At 38.2% G+C, this 18,928-nt stretch overlaps 1 protein-coding gene across 8 annotated transcripts in view; it reads left to right on the forward strand.

Moving 5' to 3' along the window:
* Positions 1 to 18,928, forward strand: part of RNF182 (ring finger protein 182) — a 113,657-nt gene that overhangs the window by 52,037 nt on the left and 42,692 nt on the right. For 6 of the 8 annotated variants that reach the window (XM_070584108.1, XM_070584105.1, XM_070584106.1 and 3 more), the window contains one exon: positions 8,877 to 12,061. The exons of the other annotated variants lie outside the window; for them this stretch is intronic. In XM_070584108.1, the coding sequence (XP_070440209.1) occupies positions 9,087 to 9,830 (744 nt within the window). In that variant the 5' untranslated portion in view covers positions 8,877 to 9,086 and the 3' untranslated portion in view covers positions 9,831 to 12,061. Of the gene's footprint in view, positions 1 to 8,876; positions 12,062 to 18,928 lie in introns of those variants that run through there. 8 annotated transcript variants of the gene reach the window in all.

The raw sequence follows: 18,928 nt of genomic DNA on the forward strand, positions 1-18,928 counted from the left end.
CTGGCAAATAGAAAGGAGCTCTGAAGAGCTGCATAGTCTGAAAGGCTTTTAAAGACAGAAAGGGGCAGGGACAAGGAGAAAAGAGATTACTACTGCTGACCAGGGAACTCCAGACTGACTGGGTAAAATTACATTCCTGGGGAAGCTTGAAACTGCAGTCAGGTTAGGTATTAGGTTTTGGTTTGCTGATGTGGGCTTAGCACAAGTGGCTCCATTTGGGGCCTGTTGTCTCTTTTTTTTTTTTTTTTTTTTTTAACAATTTCCCCTTTCGATCAGACTCTCAGCTTGATTGAGAGATGTGATCAAAATTTAAGGCATTAGCTCCACTCCCAGCTCCCACTCTGAAGTGCTCAAGGTTTTTGTCCATCCTCCATGTGGTGTTCACAGGTCATGACATTTTTTGCTTAATCTCTGTGATATATTCACAGGCCATGACTTCAGAGTCATCATTTTTAAGTTGGTCATTCTCTTTGTTCCTTTGACATTCCAGTCTTCGGGAGATTATTCGCTTGGTGATGAATGGCTGCAAACATGCATTTAAAGCTTTTGTGAGAATAAAGCTTGCCGGGGGAACTACTGTGATTATTATAAGCAGGTAATTCCCCATATCAAACCTCAGAATACGCGATTAGAATCAGTACACGATTAGAATCTAATATTGACAGAGGTGCAAGCATAATTTTTCTGTCTACAATCACTCTCATCCTTCACCAATGATAATCACAGTGAAATCTATCTGTTTGCATTAAACTTGGCCTGATTATTTATATAAGTGCAGCCAGAATTGTGATTGGCCATATAAGCTCTTTTTAAGACTGCTTTGTTGGAACCTTGTAAGCAAAGTACCAGGCTGATTTTTCCAAGGGGCTTTACTGATTCTGTAAACTCAACCTTAGTTCCTTAAAACTGTCCGGTCACGTCTGAGTCTGTGCGTGTCTCTCAAATATGACAGTTTAGTCACAGCCTTGCTAATATAACCAATATTTTTTCAATTCTGTCTTGTTACAAGGAGAGCAGATTCTTATCCAACTTATGTAAATAACTAACCATATTGCCATGAAAATAACACTCAAGATTTTCTGAATTCTGGAAGGATCAGGTGTGGAGAAAAGTATATGTTTCATCTTTGTTTACGAAGGTATGCTTTACCAAATTGCTGTAGGTCTTAGATAGCTTAAGGGAAAAAGTTTCCTTAAGTCTGGAAAAGTAAAACATTAAAGAACTAGCAATGTTTCAAACAAATAGTCATAAAAGTCATAATCATCCTCCCCAGTTCATTCAACCCTGTGTAATTAATACCTGTTCTGCTTGAGTCTGGTTTTTCCATTAGTTTCAGAAATTCTTACCCAGTTTGGTTTTATAATCTTAAAGTTGTCAGAAACCTGTGTTTGTCAAAGTTCTTTTCATAAATCTCCTCGAAGATGAAGCACTTTTGCAGGAACACTTTTGTAAAAACATCAGAATAAAAACAACTGTGAGAAAACTTAAAGATGCTCATTGTTAAAGATCTGATTAAAGAGTTGATTACAGTAGAATTGACAGGAAATGTGGTTATTTCTGTAATTTGCAGCATTTTAAGATAAGCAGAATTAGGACTGATAACATTATACTAGGGCATATCAGATTTTCAGGAATTTCGTGTAATTTCTGGAGCACTTATGACATATACCTGTACAAATACACCATAAATAAGGCTTAGTATTACTTCTTACTTGACAATGCTTCCCATATAATTTAACATATCAAATTAGCCTAATTAGTTTAACATCTCTTTTTATAAGGAGAGAAAACAAATCTTTTGAGATGTTCCAGGGGTCCTCTGGAAAATCCCCAAGTTAGTTAGAGGTCAAAAAGACTTCATTTAGAATTTGATTTGGGGCAGGTTTGTCAAAAATATCAAAAGATTTTAAAACACTTGGTCAAACAGGATCACAGGTCACTATGAAACAATACCTAGTTATCCATTTAACCATAGTGACAACTAAAGACTTCACAGGCAAATATAGAAGGTTGCATAGGCGTAAAAAAGGAAAACTTAACTCTTTTAATAGAGAAGACTCAGCTTTCTTAGATAATCAAAATACTTCATAAAGATAACACAGGAAATTATTTTGACAACACACAGAACCTTTGTTTTTCTAGGCAGATTACTTAAATGGTAAAGAAAAACCTTTCACAATCTCTTATCAGGAGCAGACCAGTAGTCCAAGAAAACTTTGTCCTTTTATCAGATGAAAGAAAATTAAGTTCCAGTTTTACATGAGTACATTACTGTTTTGAAATCTTAATTTTATAACCTTTATAATATATTCATATGATTTTACCCAAATTGATCACACAAAGTAAAATTCTCTCTCTCTTTCTCTTTTCCCAACTTTGTATCTAATTTGTCCTTTATTCTCCTCTTTCCTGTTCTGAAGTAACCAGCCTCACTTTAGGATGAAATTACTTTCTTTTCCCTCAAAAAATGTATTTCCATTCTTCATAACTTTTCTTATTGAAAATACATATCCTGCTTTTCTTGCATACAGAGATGTTTTCTGTCTTATTATTTCTAGTAGCTTTAATTACATATATTAGAATTTTTAACCCTTAAAAACCTTAACTTTTAGTGAAAATAAAGAAATAAACAATTCTGAACTCTCTTTTACATTAGCATTCTGTGGAATGGTAAATTTAGAAATACATTTTATAATTTCTAGGACCAAATGCTTTCCTGTAGTAACTTTTTTGGTGTGACGCATAATGTGTTTACTAATAGACCCAAATATCTTTAGTCCTTCTGTAAGAGGAAGCCAAAAGTAGATAAATCTATATTCAAGAATTAATGTTTCAGTATTTTATCTTATTTGGCAATGATCTAGATATTCAATGAATTTAACTTATTTAATTTAACTTAGGAAAACTTTAAAGTTTCAGGTTACCAAAAAGATTTGGGGAAACTATTTAAAAAGTTCACCTAAAAAATCCTTATCCTATGTACATCTATTCAATTTACTTATTCCTAGCAACTGTGTTTAGACTACCCACAAAAACCTCATGAGGCACTAGACAAAGTCAACCATTATCTCAAGCTTTTTTTTTTGCTGACAAATTTTGTAAGAGATAACATGAACTCGTTTACCTTTAGTAAACCTAGGTAGAGTAAAAGTATTGTATTTAATGCTGATAACTCTAAAGACATAGTTGTATTAATTAAACCAACAAACTTAAACTAGTTTTAATACAGGGTATTTTCCCAGATTACTTGAACCTGCAGTTCATTTGGGTTAGTTTCTGTCTTTCTGAGAATTTAGTTTATATGAGCACTTAATTTTCTTTAAGCCAATTAAATAGAGCTCTTTTACAAATTAATTATGGCAACAACATCTGGAAGTAGAAAGATGCCATACATCTACAATACGTGTGTAGACACACATAAACATACAGACAGACACAAACAGAGACCTTATGGCTTTTGTTTTTAAAATTACTGCCGTGAATCAGGTACAATAATACAAAACTCACTAGTTATGAAAGAAGTTGGATCTAAGTTGTTTTTCTGATCTTAGTTTCAAATGACCTTTTCCCTGTTTGTTTTTCTTCTAATAAGAATTACCTCCCTGAAGTTTATACCTTGACATTTACATCTCAGGGGCACAGGGAAGGAATACAGGTTACAAACTTCTTAAGATAAATAGGGGACGTTTTGGTAATAATAAAAAAGGGTTAGGTGAACTTTGAACTGACCCTAGAGCTGCATTTCTAGTTTTGCAGAGATTTGTAAGGTAAGGACAGTTGCTCTCATTTCCTCAAAGAAGTGGATTGCAGCCTAAATGATGTCATAGTTGATCCACCCGTCCAACTGCAATATCCTTAATTTGCTGCTGCTGCTTTATTTTTTTCTATCAGGGAGAAGATTTCTAACGAAGATGGAAATCAAAAGATTTCTATGTTCTGGATTTAGAGCTCTTTGCCTTTGGAATGTTTTAGTAAACCGTTTCACAAAGGCTTCAGAAGGCTTTTCTTTCCCTCTGGGTACATAGTTTTATTTTAGCTTAGGGGAGAAGACCTAAAAAAAATTTGTATTAGGCTCTAAATATCAGCTGTGGTCACAAGTTCAGTCAGACCAGTGACCTCCCATCTTGTTTTCTGCCTTTTTATCTATCCACTAATCTCAGGAGGTAATCCCTTTACAGAAAAACTTTTGAGAATCCTCCCTGGGTTTAAGAAATTCTTTAAGTATGCCCGTTAGTTTGTCCTTTGCCTAAGGAGTGAAAGATATTTGAAGAGGATCGCATGAAGCCTCAGATGGTCTTATTTTAAAGGTAACTGTTTAATAGTCTCTTCAGAATGGAAAGGCTATTTGGATAAAAGGATTACAAGAATGAGTGCTCAAATAAAGGAGGATAGAGGGAGGCAGTAGGAATTACATCAGTCTTATCTTTTGTTTTAGGTACCTCTTGTGTCTTTAATTTTTTAAATTAGCCTTTTGCAACAAATCTTTCAATAAAGCTATTTTGGAATTTTCAAGCCTTTGGAAGCTTCTGAGTACCAATTAAAAGAGGTGTCTCATTCTGTTTGTTTAATTTGGGAGCCCTTGCTTTTAAATGCGCTTCTGAAGTGATCCTACCTAATTGGAACGTTCCTCATAGTGGCTATTGCAATTCTAGGTTGTAATTATCCTGAGGACTGGCTGTGGTTTGATAGGGCCCCGGCTGCAAAATGGAGTGTAACCCACATTTTCTGTCTAACCATCTCTAGCTGCAGATAGGGGTGGAACCCACATTTCTGTCCAGCCATAGGACAGTTACCAAGCAAGACTCTCAGGACACAGTCAGATTTTGCTGTTTTTGTAGATATTTAGAGCTTCTGGGACCATAGTTCTTAGACATAAAATGAGCAAGTGTCCCAAAAGGTGGTGTGCTCAACTCTTTGTAATTTAAGAATTACATTTTTTAAATTATTTATTTATTTAGCTAAACCTTTGGGTCCCTCAGGACCAGACTAATACCTAAAAGGGACATGTCACTGGATCTTTTACAGTGTACCTCATTGCACAGAAATTTCTTTAGGTTAGCAGGTGGCCTAATGTCAATCTAATCCATTCTGTGACCAACTCACGCTAACACGGGAGTCTTTGGGTTGGGTGGTGAGTGCTATAACAGCTTTGAAATGCGTGACTTGTGCCTACCAATTTTTGTGGCTGTTTGGCTTCTGAGATCCCCAATACGTTTATCTACACATACGTTGTTTATCTACACAAGACAAGCCAAACAAACATGTGTGCCTTAACATACCAGTAGTAACCAAGGGATGTTACTATGGACTGGCCAAGAGAAGGCCTTGTGTGCACCAGCACCAATTCCCATGATGGAAGCTTAGGCTTAGGAAAGGATTGACTCAGCACATCTCAACAAATGGGGTTGCAGACTGGGGTCTCCACATAAATGGGGAACTGTGACCTGCCACCGACAGTTCCCACATGGACCTAGGGACAGAATCAAAGCTGAGGGTATTGGGATATTGGGAACTGAACCGAGGGCTAGGGACTCAGGTTCTGGATAGAACCATCCGCCTGCTCAAGCTGACTTGGTAAGCCCTGCGCTGGAAGGCCAATTAGATCAGGAGCTTGATGCAAAGAGAGTGGTGTTCAGAACCAAGAGGAACTTACTCACCGCCTCTGGAAATGACAAGAAAGACAGTGAACCCAAAGGGCTTGTGGAGTACCATGCCCGTGTTTCTTATTGTCTCTGAAGCCGTCAGAAGTCTCCTTAGGTGCCACCAAATCTATTAAAAAACAAAATTCAACTGAGTAAATTTAAAGATCAAATTGGCCTTTATTCAACGATTCATTAATCAGGGAGCATCCTATTTAACAAATAGAAAGGAGCTCCAAAGAGCTGCATAGAATGAAAGGCTGTTATAGACAGAAGGAGGCAGGGACTGGCATAAAGTAGATTATCTTATCTTTCTTTGGGGGATGGAAGGGTTCTATAAGGTGGATTATCTCACTACTGCTGACCAGGAAATTCCAGATGGACTGGTTAAGATTACATTCCTGGGGGGGGGTTGAAGCTGCAGTTGGGTTAGAGTATTAGGTTTCAGTTGGGTGAAATGCACTTAGCACATGTGACTCCATTTTGGACCGTTGTCTCTTTTCTAACAAGCACAATGACCTGACTTACAGATATTGTGAAATGATTGCCATAAGTTTAGTTAACATCCATCATTCTCATGTAGATATAAAAAAAAAAGAAGAAAAAGAAAAAATATATTCTTTTCCTTGTGATGAAAACTCAGGATTTGCTCTCTTAACAACTTCCAAATATAATAGACAGTAAAGTTAACTACAGTCATCATGTTGTACATTACATCCCTAGTACTTATTTATCTTATAACTGAAAGTTTGCACCTTTTTTTTTTTTGCTATTGAGTTATTGAGTTCTTTATATATTTTGGATGTTAACCCTTTATCAGATATATGGTTTGCAAATACTTTTTTCCCACCTCATAGGTTCCCTTTTTGTTTGGCTGATCATTTCTTTTGCTGTGCAGCTTTTTAGTTTGATATAGTCCCACTTGTTTATTTTTTATTTCGTTGCTTGTGCTTTAGATATCATATCCACAAAGTCATTGCCGAGATCCAGGTCAAGGAGCTTTTTTCTGTTTTCTTCTAGGAGTATTTTGGTTTCCAGTCTTACATTTAAGTGTTTAATCTATTTGAGGTTAATCTTTGTGAGTGGTGTAAGGTAGGGTCTAGTTTCATTACACATAAGCCTTTTGTTGGCGTTTCTGTATGTATACTCTGGCATTCTGTGTCTTTAGATGTAATTTTACTTATTTATCCTCACTGAATATTTTACTCTGTCTTTTCCCAATGTCTTTGTATGTATGTTTACATACTTTCTTTTCCTTTTTCACACAACTTCACATACATCAGGTGTTTTGACGGCAATGGAGGCAATCACTGCTGCGGATTCTATCATGACTATCAGCTTCAGTATGCCTGGAATGTTGAGAGTATTATGGCTGAGTAAGAAGGTGGCTGCAAAGAGAATATAACATGTTCAGTTTGGTTGGGCCTTTGGTCTGTGTTTGCTACTAGGAGGGCTGAATGAATGGGAGCTGTCCAGTAAGCAGATCACCAATGACCTGCCCAGGGCTCGGGACCATTCTGTGAAGCTAGCTAGGACTGGGAGTGGTGACAGGGAGAGAACACTTTCTTATTCTTTGACGATCATCCTGGAGGTGTTCATCCCACAGGAGAAGAAAAAGCCAGCCTTGTAGAATTGTGGGCAAGGTAAAGTCATGTTTTGCAATGACTTGGGCACCTGTAACCTGATCAGGATCAGGAATGAAGAAAATATTTAGGGCACATGGAAGGAAAGGGATGGAAGAGTTGATATTTGTGTCTGTATATCCTTTTTTGTGTGTAAGAGTGGATACGTAGAAATTGGTGTATGGTAGCAATTTTGAAATACATGCATGCATATACAGTAAACTCTATTTTTTTGAATTGTGCCTACGTTTTTTGGCTGACACCAGAGATTCTATTTATTGATTGATTTCCTTTTCCCACCAAGAGTATCTTGCCACTGGTATCCATTATAATTCTTACAATATATGAAGTCAACTTAAAAATTAGCTATGTCATAAATAAAAAGGAAAATAATAGGCTTTCACTAACCAATAATTCATGATTTCTCAAATTATCCGAGTTTAGCTACCCACTGCCTCTTCTCTGTTAGGGCAATATGGTCCATAGCAAATTTTAAATGCCAGCGTAGTTTCACTCTACTTGTCAGAACTGTTATGGCAGCCTTCTGCTGTTATTGCTTGGGGGTATGCTCAGAAATTTAAGTACATTGTGGTATTTTTCCAAGCAAAACATAATTTAAGACAAATCTACTACCAAAAAATCACATATATTAGAGCAAAATAAAAATTATTTGGAGATTTCCCATATTGTTGCTCCCCTCTGTTGGTGTTAATAGTTGAGAAATGACTGTGCCCTTGAAATCAACCTTCAGCCATTAGACCAAAGCCGGTAATAGCAACTAAGGCCCAATGTTAAGAACTGCTGATTATATGACGCTTTGTGTTCCCTGTAGAGTTCACATGAAATAAAGTAGGCAAGCAGGTGCACTTTGAGTACTTCTCCATGGCCTTGCAGGAGCAGTTCTTTGTGTTTCGAGATATGACTGTGCATGTGTTATCGTGTTTACTTCTCTTTCTTGGGAATTAGACTTGACTTGTTTATCATGCTATATCAGCTGTCATATGCTTCATTCTTCCTTGAGTGAATTTATGTATACAACTACAGTTTTTAAGACTAGCATCGAAACAAAAAGTTTGAATGGTCAAATATTGAAGGCACATGTAACAGGTTTCTTTACACTAGAAGGTGGGCATAGTCTGCTGTATTTAAATATGCTCTCATCTCTATCAAAGTACTTTCTGAAAACACGTTTTGCACATTTAACCGTAAGGTTTCCCTTCTTTTGTGTGTTCCTAAGGACTACTGAGGGTATTTAGACAACTGGTTGGAAATGTATCTATTCTGGTATGTGTCCCATTCTATTTTCAAAGAAACCAGAATTTGTTACAAGTTTCAGAGAGAAAATCTCTATATGTAGCCACACTCTCAGTGCCCTGGAGTGTATTTACACCATTAGGAGTCTTAATTCCTTCTTTACTATCCTGTTTGTGGACTGAAAAAGCTAAGTAAGCATGGAGATAACACTTTCCTGTCCTGGGGGCAGAAATGTGTGAAAAGATGAAGGGTATTTAACCTCTTAGGTCTACTGCTTCTGATTGTTGAGGCTGAGAAAATTCCGTAAAGCACTTTTCAGTAGAACTGTTCACCATATTAGAATCTCTCTTTTCCTTTGCAGACCCTTCATGTGGCCTTTTTTAATATGCGTTTGAAACAGAGAGTTATGTGTAGAAGTTGAAAATGCCTGGAAGATTTCTGGTCTCTGTCACTCCTTTTCCTGCCTTTTTGCACCTCTGCCTGATTTGGATGATGTGACATTCAGCGGGACACCTTAACCGAAGTCGTTCTTCAACGAGACATCTGGCCAAAGATTGTGTAGTAATTCAAGATGGCGAGTCAACCGCCAGAAGATGCCGCAGAGTCTCAGGGGTCTGACGAGCTCGAGTGTAAGATCTGTTATAATCGATACAATCTGAAGCAGAGGAAACCCAAAGTGCTGGAGTGTTGTCACAGGGTGTGTGCCAAATGCCTCTACAAGATCATAGACTTTGGGGATTCCCCCCAAGGCGTCATCGTCTGTCCTTTCTGCAGGTTCGAGACGTGCCTGCCTGATGACGAAGTTAGTAGCCTGCCCGATGACAACAACATCCTTGTAAACTTGACTTGTGGAGGCAAAGGCAAGAAGTGCCTGCCAGAGAACCCCACCGAGCTGCTGCTGACCCCCAAGAGGCTGGCCTCTCTCGTCAGCCCTTCTCACACTTCCTCCAACTGCCTGGTTATCACCATCATGGAGGTGCAGAGAGAGAGCTCCCTGTCTCTGAGCTCCACTCCCGTGGTAGAATTTTACAGGCCTGCAAGTTTCGACTCTGTTACCACTGTGTCCCACAATTGGACTGTGTGGAACTGTACCTCCCTGCTGTTTCAGACATCCGTCCGGGTGTTAGTTTGGTTGCTAGGTTTGCTGTACTTCAGTTCCTTACCCTTGGGGATCTACTTACTGGTATCTAAGAAAGTCACCCTTGGGGTCGTCTTTGTCAGCCTCGTCCCTTCGAGCCTTGTTATTCTGATGGTGTATGGTTTTTGCCAGTGTGTTTGTCATGAATTTCTAGACTGTATGACACCTTCTTCTTAATCGATATGCAAACTAAGAATTTGACATACATTTGCCATGTTTGAAGTTAGGTAATTGATCATTTATTTTCTTTTGTATTCTCTACGATTAGCGTCCATGACATTCGCAAAGCCATTGGCCATACGTTTGTAGTCTGTTTTCCATCAAAATGTTGACTCAGTTGGTTTTCCTGTATGCTGGAAGTAATAATGTTCATTTCTGCTTAGGTGTTAGCAAAGAAGAGGCAAAAATGTATGAGCTGGGCCCGCATGGAGCTCTTCTTGTGAGGCTTCCCAGAGAAAGAGCAGGATTTCACTCAGCTCTGCTGGACAGACTCCGGGGGCGAGGCGTGTTAGCCTACAGGAGAGGTCTTTGTGGAAGGTTAGGAAGGAACTGATTCCTCTTCTCATAATCATTGATAGTCTAGGATGGAGGGTGGACACAAGAGGAGAATATTCCAAGACACGTCTGTTTGAAAGGGGTGCACCCCCCTCATTGTTGGAGCACCCCTGAGTCCTCTTCACGTGTTCTGTCTCTTAAGTTAACGTTGCTCTCTGTGGTCTGCTATCTGCTACTCCAGTTGAGGTGCTGGTTCCCTTTGCCCATGCTCCCTTGCCAGGAGGAAACTCGTCCTCATGCCCTTGTGTGGTTTCAGTTGAATACCTGTTTTGCCACACTACTAAAGAGAATTAAAAACACTGAGGAATTTGCATCACAGTAAACTCCATGACAGAATATGGCCACTTGTCTTTGGGACACACCCTTTCCTCCAGATTTATTTTCCTGTCTCCTCAGTCTTCTCCGAAATTCCCACAGAGCAGTTATTGTTCATGGAAATCTTCGTTTAAGTCTTTCCTTAAAACAGGTTAGTTTAGTTTTTTTTTTTTAGCTGCGTTGTTCAACCAGCCCCACTCCTTATCCTCAATGAGGTTCCGTTTAAATTAGTTCTATAAGTTTATGAGGGTTTTATTTTTTCCTGTTGTGTTTTAAATTCTATTATGGACTTATTTAACTTAATCCTAACAATTTTGGGTAAACTGTGGCAGTGGAAACCCAGAAACAATTATTGAGATGTCCTAGCTCACAGTTTGAAGGGCTGAGAACCTCAGTATTTTGCTGTACTGTACTGAGTTGTCCCAAAACGTAATGGTTTAGGTTTATGTGCAAAACTGTGTCGCAGTAGGCCAGGCCAAAAGGTGGGCAAGAAACACACAAAGCTGACGCCCAGCTCGGAAAGACCCTTCAAGGAAGTAAAATGAAGGTGGCAGAGTGCAGCTTAACGTGTTGCAATCCCTGTTGTTTTTAAGACCGTTTTAAAATGGATTCAAGTTCTTACATGGTTTATTTCGGATAAAAGCATAAGCTTTGTGACTTGAGGTGGTGAACTTCTTTTCATGATGTAGGAGAAGCTGAATGTATATATTTATGAGAGAAATTGTTTAGCAGATTTTAGGTTTGAGGGAATAGAATATCCACAGAAACTAGGCCAAAAAAAAAAAGCTTTTTAGTCTCTAAAACCCATTACTGATGATTAACATTAAAATACTTATAACTCTTAGAAAGGGGCATTTCTATGACTATTTAACTTGTTTGTGATGAGACATTTATTTGTGATATAGTTACAGGGGACCCAGTTCCAATCTCCTTGTTCAGGAAAAATTAATACATTTCTAGAATAGTGGTTTGATTTTAATTGTATAACTAGTAACTTTGGGAATATGTACACCCAAGGTGAGTATGACGGGAATGTATATGTGGGATGTGGCCCAATGAGTTTAAGCCCCAAGATACAGCTAAATACATTTATGATTTCATAAAATCTAGTTTAGATAGTATTATGAATGCAATTTCCAAAAATCCATTTGTACTTAGAGTAAATATAATATTTAGGAGATGTTTTGTGGTTTGGATTTATATATTTATAAGGTTTTTAGAAATGTTCATTTTGTCTGAAATGTAGCATCAGATAAACTGGTGACTTATCCTATGATGAGATTTCTAGAAAGCTCTGGACATGGGTACTATGTATTTTGCTTATTTGTAAAATGTCTGCAGTGCTAAATTTGTGTCTCTCTGTTTATTGTGATAGTCTTTTTAACAGTTGCCAGTTAAGTTAATTTGGTTTTAAAGAGTTTTAAATGTATGACAACAAAAAACTCTTCATGCTGTTGAATGAAGAAAGGACCGTGCTTCAATGTCTTATTCACTGTGATAATGTTTTGTTTGTCCATTAAATTGTTATTATTTCTAAACCAGAAGTTGTATTTCTCTCGTGGTTGAGATTTAGTTATTACTTTGGACCTCTATTAACGTTAGGTAACTGCAAGCGAGAGCTTTCAGAAACGTTGATTATGCTAATGCCTTGATCACATGCAGATCACACGACAAAGCTGATCGAACTTATCCCACTCCTGAAGGACCTCCATACTTTTTTTAAAAAAAGCAGGGGATAAAAATTATGGAAGCTTAAACGAAAACGTTTTTAATCTTTATAAATAAATATTTTGGTTTTAATGTGACTGTTTTGGAGTTTGCCTAGCTGCTCAGCCAAATAGAATCCATTTCAGTTGGGGAATCACTAACCTTGTGTGATCTGGGCAAATTTTAAAAATTACCTGATATTTAAGTATGACCGTTGTTAGGCAAAGTAGAAGTAGTTTGGGATATGTAGCAGTTTATATCTTATGATACTTAGTGAATTGTCACCCTGTGTTAATCAGGGTAATGCTTTCATTCACTTGTGAAACCTACATAAACGAGGAAGGAATTGGGTGAAGAAAAACAGTTACTTGTGCTGGTCATAGCTTAGAGTGTGAACATACCCTCAGGTGATGAAAATTTGCCCGGTTTTAAATAGATACTAGGCTTCTAGGACACCTCAAGTTTGAGGAAATTTCCTGATATGTCAACCAGGTAGACGTGGAAGCCAAAGGAATCCTGTATTGATAGGCAGACTGATCCTGCAGTTGTAAATGTGAGCCCTGTGCGTGTGGGGGACAGAGGAGGCTGGACCGCGTGAACTGGAGAGTGTAGTGGAGGCAAGCTACAATTCTGCATTTATCCGCATTTTTCTGAGACTTTCTTTTTTCAATCTCCTTGGTAAAATACTTGCCTTCATTCTTCTGAAACACTACATATTAGAGCTTTCCTCAAAACTAATGAGTTTCGGGTAAAGGTAAGCTCTCTCAAAGTGTTTAACCGTTTGCTCTTGAACTTGAGTCTTGTGTGTTTTCCACATCTCTGCCCCTATGTTAGCTATTTATTTCTCTGCCTCAAACCCTTTATGAATTCTTACTCCTCTATGAGAAACTAGTGCCTTAGCGTTGGGTCTTCCCTCACAGATTTACTTTTGTATAAAAGAGATTAAAAAAGAAGAAGAAGAAGAATGAGGATAACAAAATGTTGAAATTTGAGTAAATTCCAAGTGAGTGCTGGAGGCAGTACAGATTCAGCTCATTGTATCATTTAAATCTGTGGTTTAACCCAAATCTAAGTATACTCATTGTACAGCTATTTATGGCTTTGACATGAAAGTGCTTTAAATTTAAGAATAAAAAAATCTAAAATTTAATTAGGTCCTAAATATTGTGTATGCTAAGTAGGGATACCTGCCATTGTATTTTTAAAAGCGGTTGAACCTTGATTTAATTGAAACGTGCAATTACCTGGGACAGTTACTCTACAAGCATGTTAATTAATCAGGAGTTTATTAGATTTGCAACATACTAACGTTTTCCCTTTAAACTGAGATGGGTGGAATTTCGTGAGAGAGAAGAACGTGCCGTCGCTTAGTAGGTGTTTTAGATCTTGGTTTTCCCCTGAAGTGCAAGGCTTTAGCAAGAAGGGTTCTTTCTGTGTTCAGATCCATTTACTTCAGACACTTCAGGTTTGGGAGTCATTGAAATGCTATTGGCATAATAGCAACTGAAGCTAAGGGAGTGGAGAAATGCAGAGCGGGAGAGAGCGAGGGCCAAGGCTGAGCTCTCTGAGCCTGTAACTTTGATCAGTCGAGAAGCTGGCAAAGGGACCACGTTGGGGCAGCCAGAGCCGAAGGCCCAGAAACTGGACAAGTGTGGTCACAGGAGCCAAGAGAAGGGAGGTGGAATTAGGATGATCGGGTGAGCACAGACAGAAGCAGATTTCAGATTAGATTATTGAAAAAAAATACCAAAAAACTGTTTTCCAAGCTTTTCTCATGAAGATTTTCAAATATACAGAAAAGTTGAGAGAATTATATAATTATCACTTACTTACCACTTAGACTCAGCAGTTAACATTTTGCTGTATTTGTTTTTTCTCTTTTTCCCCCCTAAGACTAAAAGACTTCCTCAGATTTTACTAAAATATCGTTAGTTCATCAACGACAATGCAGAATACTTTTCTGATATCATTTAATATGCAGTCTACACAAATTTTTCTATTTGTTCTCAAAATATCTTTTTTAGTTTAAAGCACAAAACACAAGGATCTAGTCAAGCTTCACACATTGCATTTGGTTGTGTGTATTTTATTCTGCAACTGTCACCCCACCTTGTTTTCTCCCTGATTGACTTTTTGAAGCAAGCCGGCCACGTATCTTGTACAATGTCCCACATTCTGGATTTGTCTGGCTGTGTCCTGGTGGTGTTTAACTTCTATCACTTGCATTTCCTGTGAACTGAAAGTTAAGTGTAGAAGTGTGGTTGGATTCAGATTTGGGGCAAGAAGTTTTCTTAGGTGATGCTGTGTACTTGGTATTGCACCACGTCCGGAGACGTGAATGAATGGTGGTCCTCCCATTCAAAATGCTGATCGCTCAGTGAAGGGGGCGACCTCCAGGTCTCCCCGTTTCCCCGGTGCAATTAGCAAGTCATCTGTGGGGTGACCCTTTGGCACCTTGAAAGTATCATCTTCCCTAACAGGTTTTACCTGATGGTCTTAGCATCCAGTGATGATGCTTGCCTGAATCGATTATTTCATTTTTCCAAAGATTTGGAGTGCATTATTCTGTGAGAACGTAATTCCCCCTCACTGGAGGTTTCCAAGAGAGGGTGGTCCTATTTCATCTCAGCAGATATATGGTGGAAGAGAGAGAATCATAGGCGCCTACACTTGTCTAAAGTTCCCGTAAATCTTAAGGTTGGAATGTGTCATTACAGTCATCCAGTTATTGAAGGAATAAACTGAAATAGATAACAGTCTTTTATCTCCTGAAGTACTTTCTATAATCTCAGAGAAGAAGGAAACCCAAATCTTTTTGTGAAATGACATTTTTTTAAACCTGTAAATTATGCACTTGATTCTAGCCTCAAACTTTCAAAATACCTGTTGGGTTTCTTAAACACCCGTCTGAAACACGTTATTCCTCTCTTTCTTAAGTTGCTTAACCAGCCCTCTGTTTATCTTCCAAATCATGTTGGACTACCTGTCCTTTCCTTTGAGACTGCATACTCCTTAGCCTCAATCTTGGTCAGATCTTCTTGAACTCTTAACTTCAGACGCCTCTATTTTCTTATTCTAGTAATTAGTTCACTCTTTAGTTTATTTTCAGAGTGATCTTGTTTGGTCAGAATAACCTTTTGTTTATTGTCTGACCATTCCCTCCCTTCTTAAAATCTCTTCCAGGGAGTGGGTTCTTCCAGAAAGTTCACTGTATGTTCCCAGTCTTGGTAATATTCTGGAGGTTTCTCCACGTGCACTCCCGTTTTTAGATTTTTCAGTCCTTTGAGTGGCAGATGGAATGTCTACAGAGCTTCTGTCAGCTCACATAATAAATTCTGTAGTCTTTGGATAATATTTAAAAAATTTTAATAAGCATTGTTCTTAGGTAAAATGTATGCTGTATAATTCTAAACTTAACATCTTCCCTAATTCTTGCCAAGGGAGTTCCAATTTGGTTGAGCCAACTAATAAATGTATACTGGACTAGGGTCAGATAATTCTGAGAGCTCATAATGTCTCAAATTCCTTCTCAATAGTTGAAAATAAATTAAGCTTTTAATTGTTTCATATCTATAGATAAGAAAGCTTGTCTTCTAACATGGAATTTTAAATGAATTAAAATAACACGTTTACAGTGAAGTGTGATTTTTAATGCTAAATAACATCATTAGTCAATAAATGAACACCTGTTTTTGTCATGTGCTGAGACAGAAACTCGTGCACTCTTCCTTTCTTCCCATTTTCTCTGATTTCTTTATTGCCATTTATGGCAAAGGGGGAATGGAACAGGCTGCCAGTAGTGGGGACAGTAAAATGTTGATAATTTCTCGTTTCCAAATTTAACAATTTACATTCTTGTCAAAGTTTCATGGAAGGACACATTCCAACTTTGCCTGTGGCCCCTGCCTCATTATCAGTCTTCACGTTACACACAGGAAAATATCTAAATATATGCAGAAGGAGGTCCCAAGCAGAATAATTAACTACTGATTATTTATTGTGCCTTTGAAACTTTCACCGTTAATTCTCAAAGAATGGAACCCAATCTTCCAAATTTTGAAAAACATGAACCAAATTTAAGCTTTTGATCTTTGAATGTTAGGGCAGGAAAGATTTGGAGGTCACAGTCCAATGGCCGTATTTTACAGACAGGAAAACCGACGCTCCAAGGTAGCATCAGAGTCACGTGACAAGTGCTACACCCAAGTTCTACGGAAGGTCTTTGAAGTCCAAGTCTGCTTTTCACCCTTCACTTCCCTGCCACTCAGTCAATATCAGTCAAGTTATGTTTTCTACATGGATTATCAAATTGTAGACAACAAAATATGCAGCTGGACAGGGAGTATTTTATTCCAAGAAGTTCTGTTTAGCTACAAAAATATGTAATGAAGACTTGAAATTATCATCGGAATTATTCAAGATCCTTCTTTGTTCTTGAGAAGTAAGATCAAAGCATTTGAGACTGCAAACTTATCCATAAAACAAACACTAGGAGCTTTATCAAACACGAGCAGACAGCTGTTGTCGTTGGGAAAAGGAAGAGGGTGTTGAGATGAGAGGTGAGCACGTGTGTGACAAATTTTCAGGACTTTGAGACTCTAACATCTCTCTTTTCTTCCATATTGTTGAAGAAAAAATATTCTTCTAACTATTAAGGAAAAAGTTATTCAATGACTCTTGTTAATAGATGACAAAGCAGACTTTATTCAAGGGGCAGCCATCGAGATGGTGTAAGGACCACTGCCATGGGGTCTTGCCGTAGGGAAGAGAGACTGGACTCGGCTCTGACTCCAACAAGGATAAGTGGGGATTTATATCCAAGGAGCAGGGGGGAGTCAGTGGATAGAAAATTACTAAGAGGAAATATCACTGGTAAAGGGGATTATTGCTTGACCGACTCAACAGAATTCTTGCTGAAGGCAGGCCAGAGTGATAAGATAGCAAGGGTGGTCAGATGCCAAGGGTAGGGGATTTTTGCTAAACTAACTTAGCAGAATTCTTGCTCGAAAGGGATTCTACAAGGACAGAGAGGAAAACTCAAGTTTGGGTCTAGTTGAGCAGAGGACTCAGAGGAACCTGATTAAAGTTAGGCCATTGAGAGAATCTTTGTCAATATGCGCCACCCTCATTTAGAGCTTTACTTGGATATTTGCAGTAGTCTTTGAGGCAATTCTCCTGCATCCTGTATAGGGATACCCTATGCCGTCATCACATCTAGGAAGATGCTCCTCTAACACACTGGTCCCTCAGTGCCTGGACCTCAACTCCAGAGATTGGTCCTCCTTCCCTCCCCGACATTCTTACCGCCATTCATACCCTTGAATCACTCGCATTTGGCTTTTACTATTACAACTGGAATGAAACTACTTTCTCAAAGGGTTTGATTACTTTTTTAAAAGTAACTCCTGTTTTTATCAAAGTCACACATGTTCGTGGTGTCAAAAGCTGAATAGTATAAGGGCATTTAATGGAAAACAGGTGCCCCTGGCCCATCCCTCCTGGTCTCTAAGGGCAACCACTTTGTATTCTAAAATCTTTTCTTTCCCCCTCTTTACTTCCATATTTCTGAAAACTGTAGTTATGTGAAAATTCCCTTGTTTTTTTTCAATTTTAGTCATTATCTATTTTCTGTTGTGGAAGATGAGGTTTTCGTTTTCTTACTACCTGCCCTCCAGCACATACACACACACTTCCACTCTTAACATCTTCCCAATATAGTCATCACAGTTTTGGGTAAAATCAGTATTCAGTGCTTAGATTGTTAATGACTATGCAATATTGTTTATAGCTGAGGTTATAATATGAATATTTTTTTCTAAAAACAGCTTTATTGAGGTATAACTGATACACAAAAAAAACTAGACATACTTAATGTATATAATTTGATGAGTTTGGGGATATGTAAACACCCGTGAAGCCATCACCACACTCAAGATAATAAACATATCCATCACCTCCAAAAGTTGCCTCCTGTCTTCCCTCCTTTTTCTGTGGTGAACACTTAACATGAGATCTACCCTCTTAACAAATTATTGTGTACAATACTGTGTTAACTCCGGGCACTGTGTTGTACAGCAGATCTGCAGAACTTACTCATCTTGTATAACCGACACATTTTGCCCATTGAACAACAACTCCCTGTTTCCCCCACCCCAGCCACTGTAACTACCACTGTTTTCTTTCTCATGTAGTTTTTAATTTCCCCTAGAATTAATTGCGTCATTTTAAAATGTACTTCGATTTCTCTGTACTTGTACCTGAATCATCCCCAGAGTCTCTTTCCTTCCTGTCCAACCTGAAGGTAACCTGCCACTTTTCCCACCTGGAGCCCTTCATTGTCTCCATGCCATCCAGATTAGTTGCTTTCTGCACTAGCTGTCATCTAGGGACTTCTTCCATCCTGAGAATTCTCTAGTCTTGAATCGCATGCCATCTTTTTCTTGGTTTATTCATTTTTTGATGAAGCACGTTCTCTAGCAGCTTACAGGGAAAAAAAAAATAGAGACGTAGAGGTAAAAATTTTCAGACCTTTCTGTCTGAAAATATCTTTATTCTAGCTTTATGGTTGATTGACGATTTGATTAGGCATCATTCTCCTTAATTGTTCCTTCTCTTGCAACCCCCAGCTTGCCGTGGAGAAGTTCTATCACATTCTAATCTCTGATCTTTTGTCTGTGATTTCCTTTTTTTTCCATTTT

This window comes from Equus przewalskii, chromosome 19, assembly GCF_037783145.1.
Source record: "Equus przewalskii isolate Varuska chromosome 19, EquPr2, whole genome shotgun sequence".
Lineage (NCBI taxonomy): Eukaryota > Metazoa > Chordata > Mammalia > Perissodactyla > Equidae > Equus > Equus przewalskii.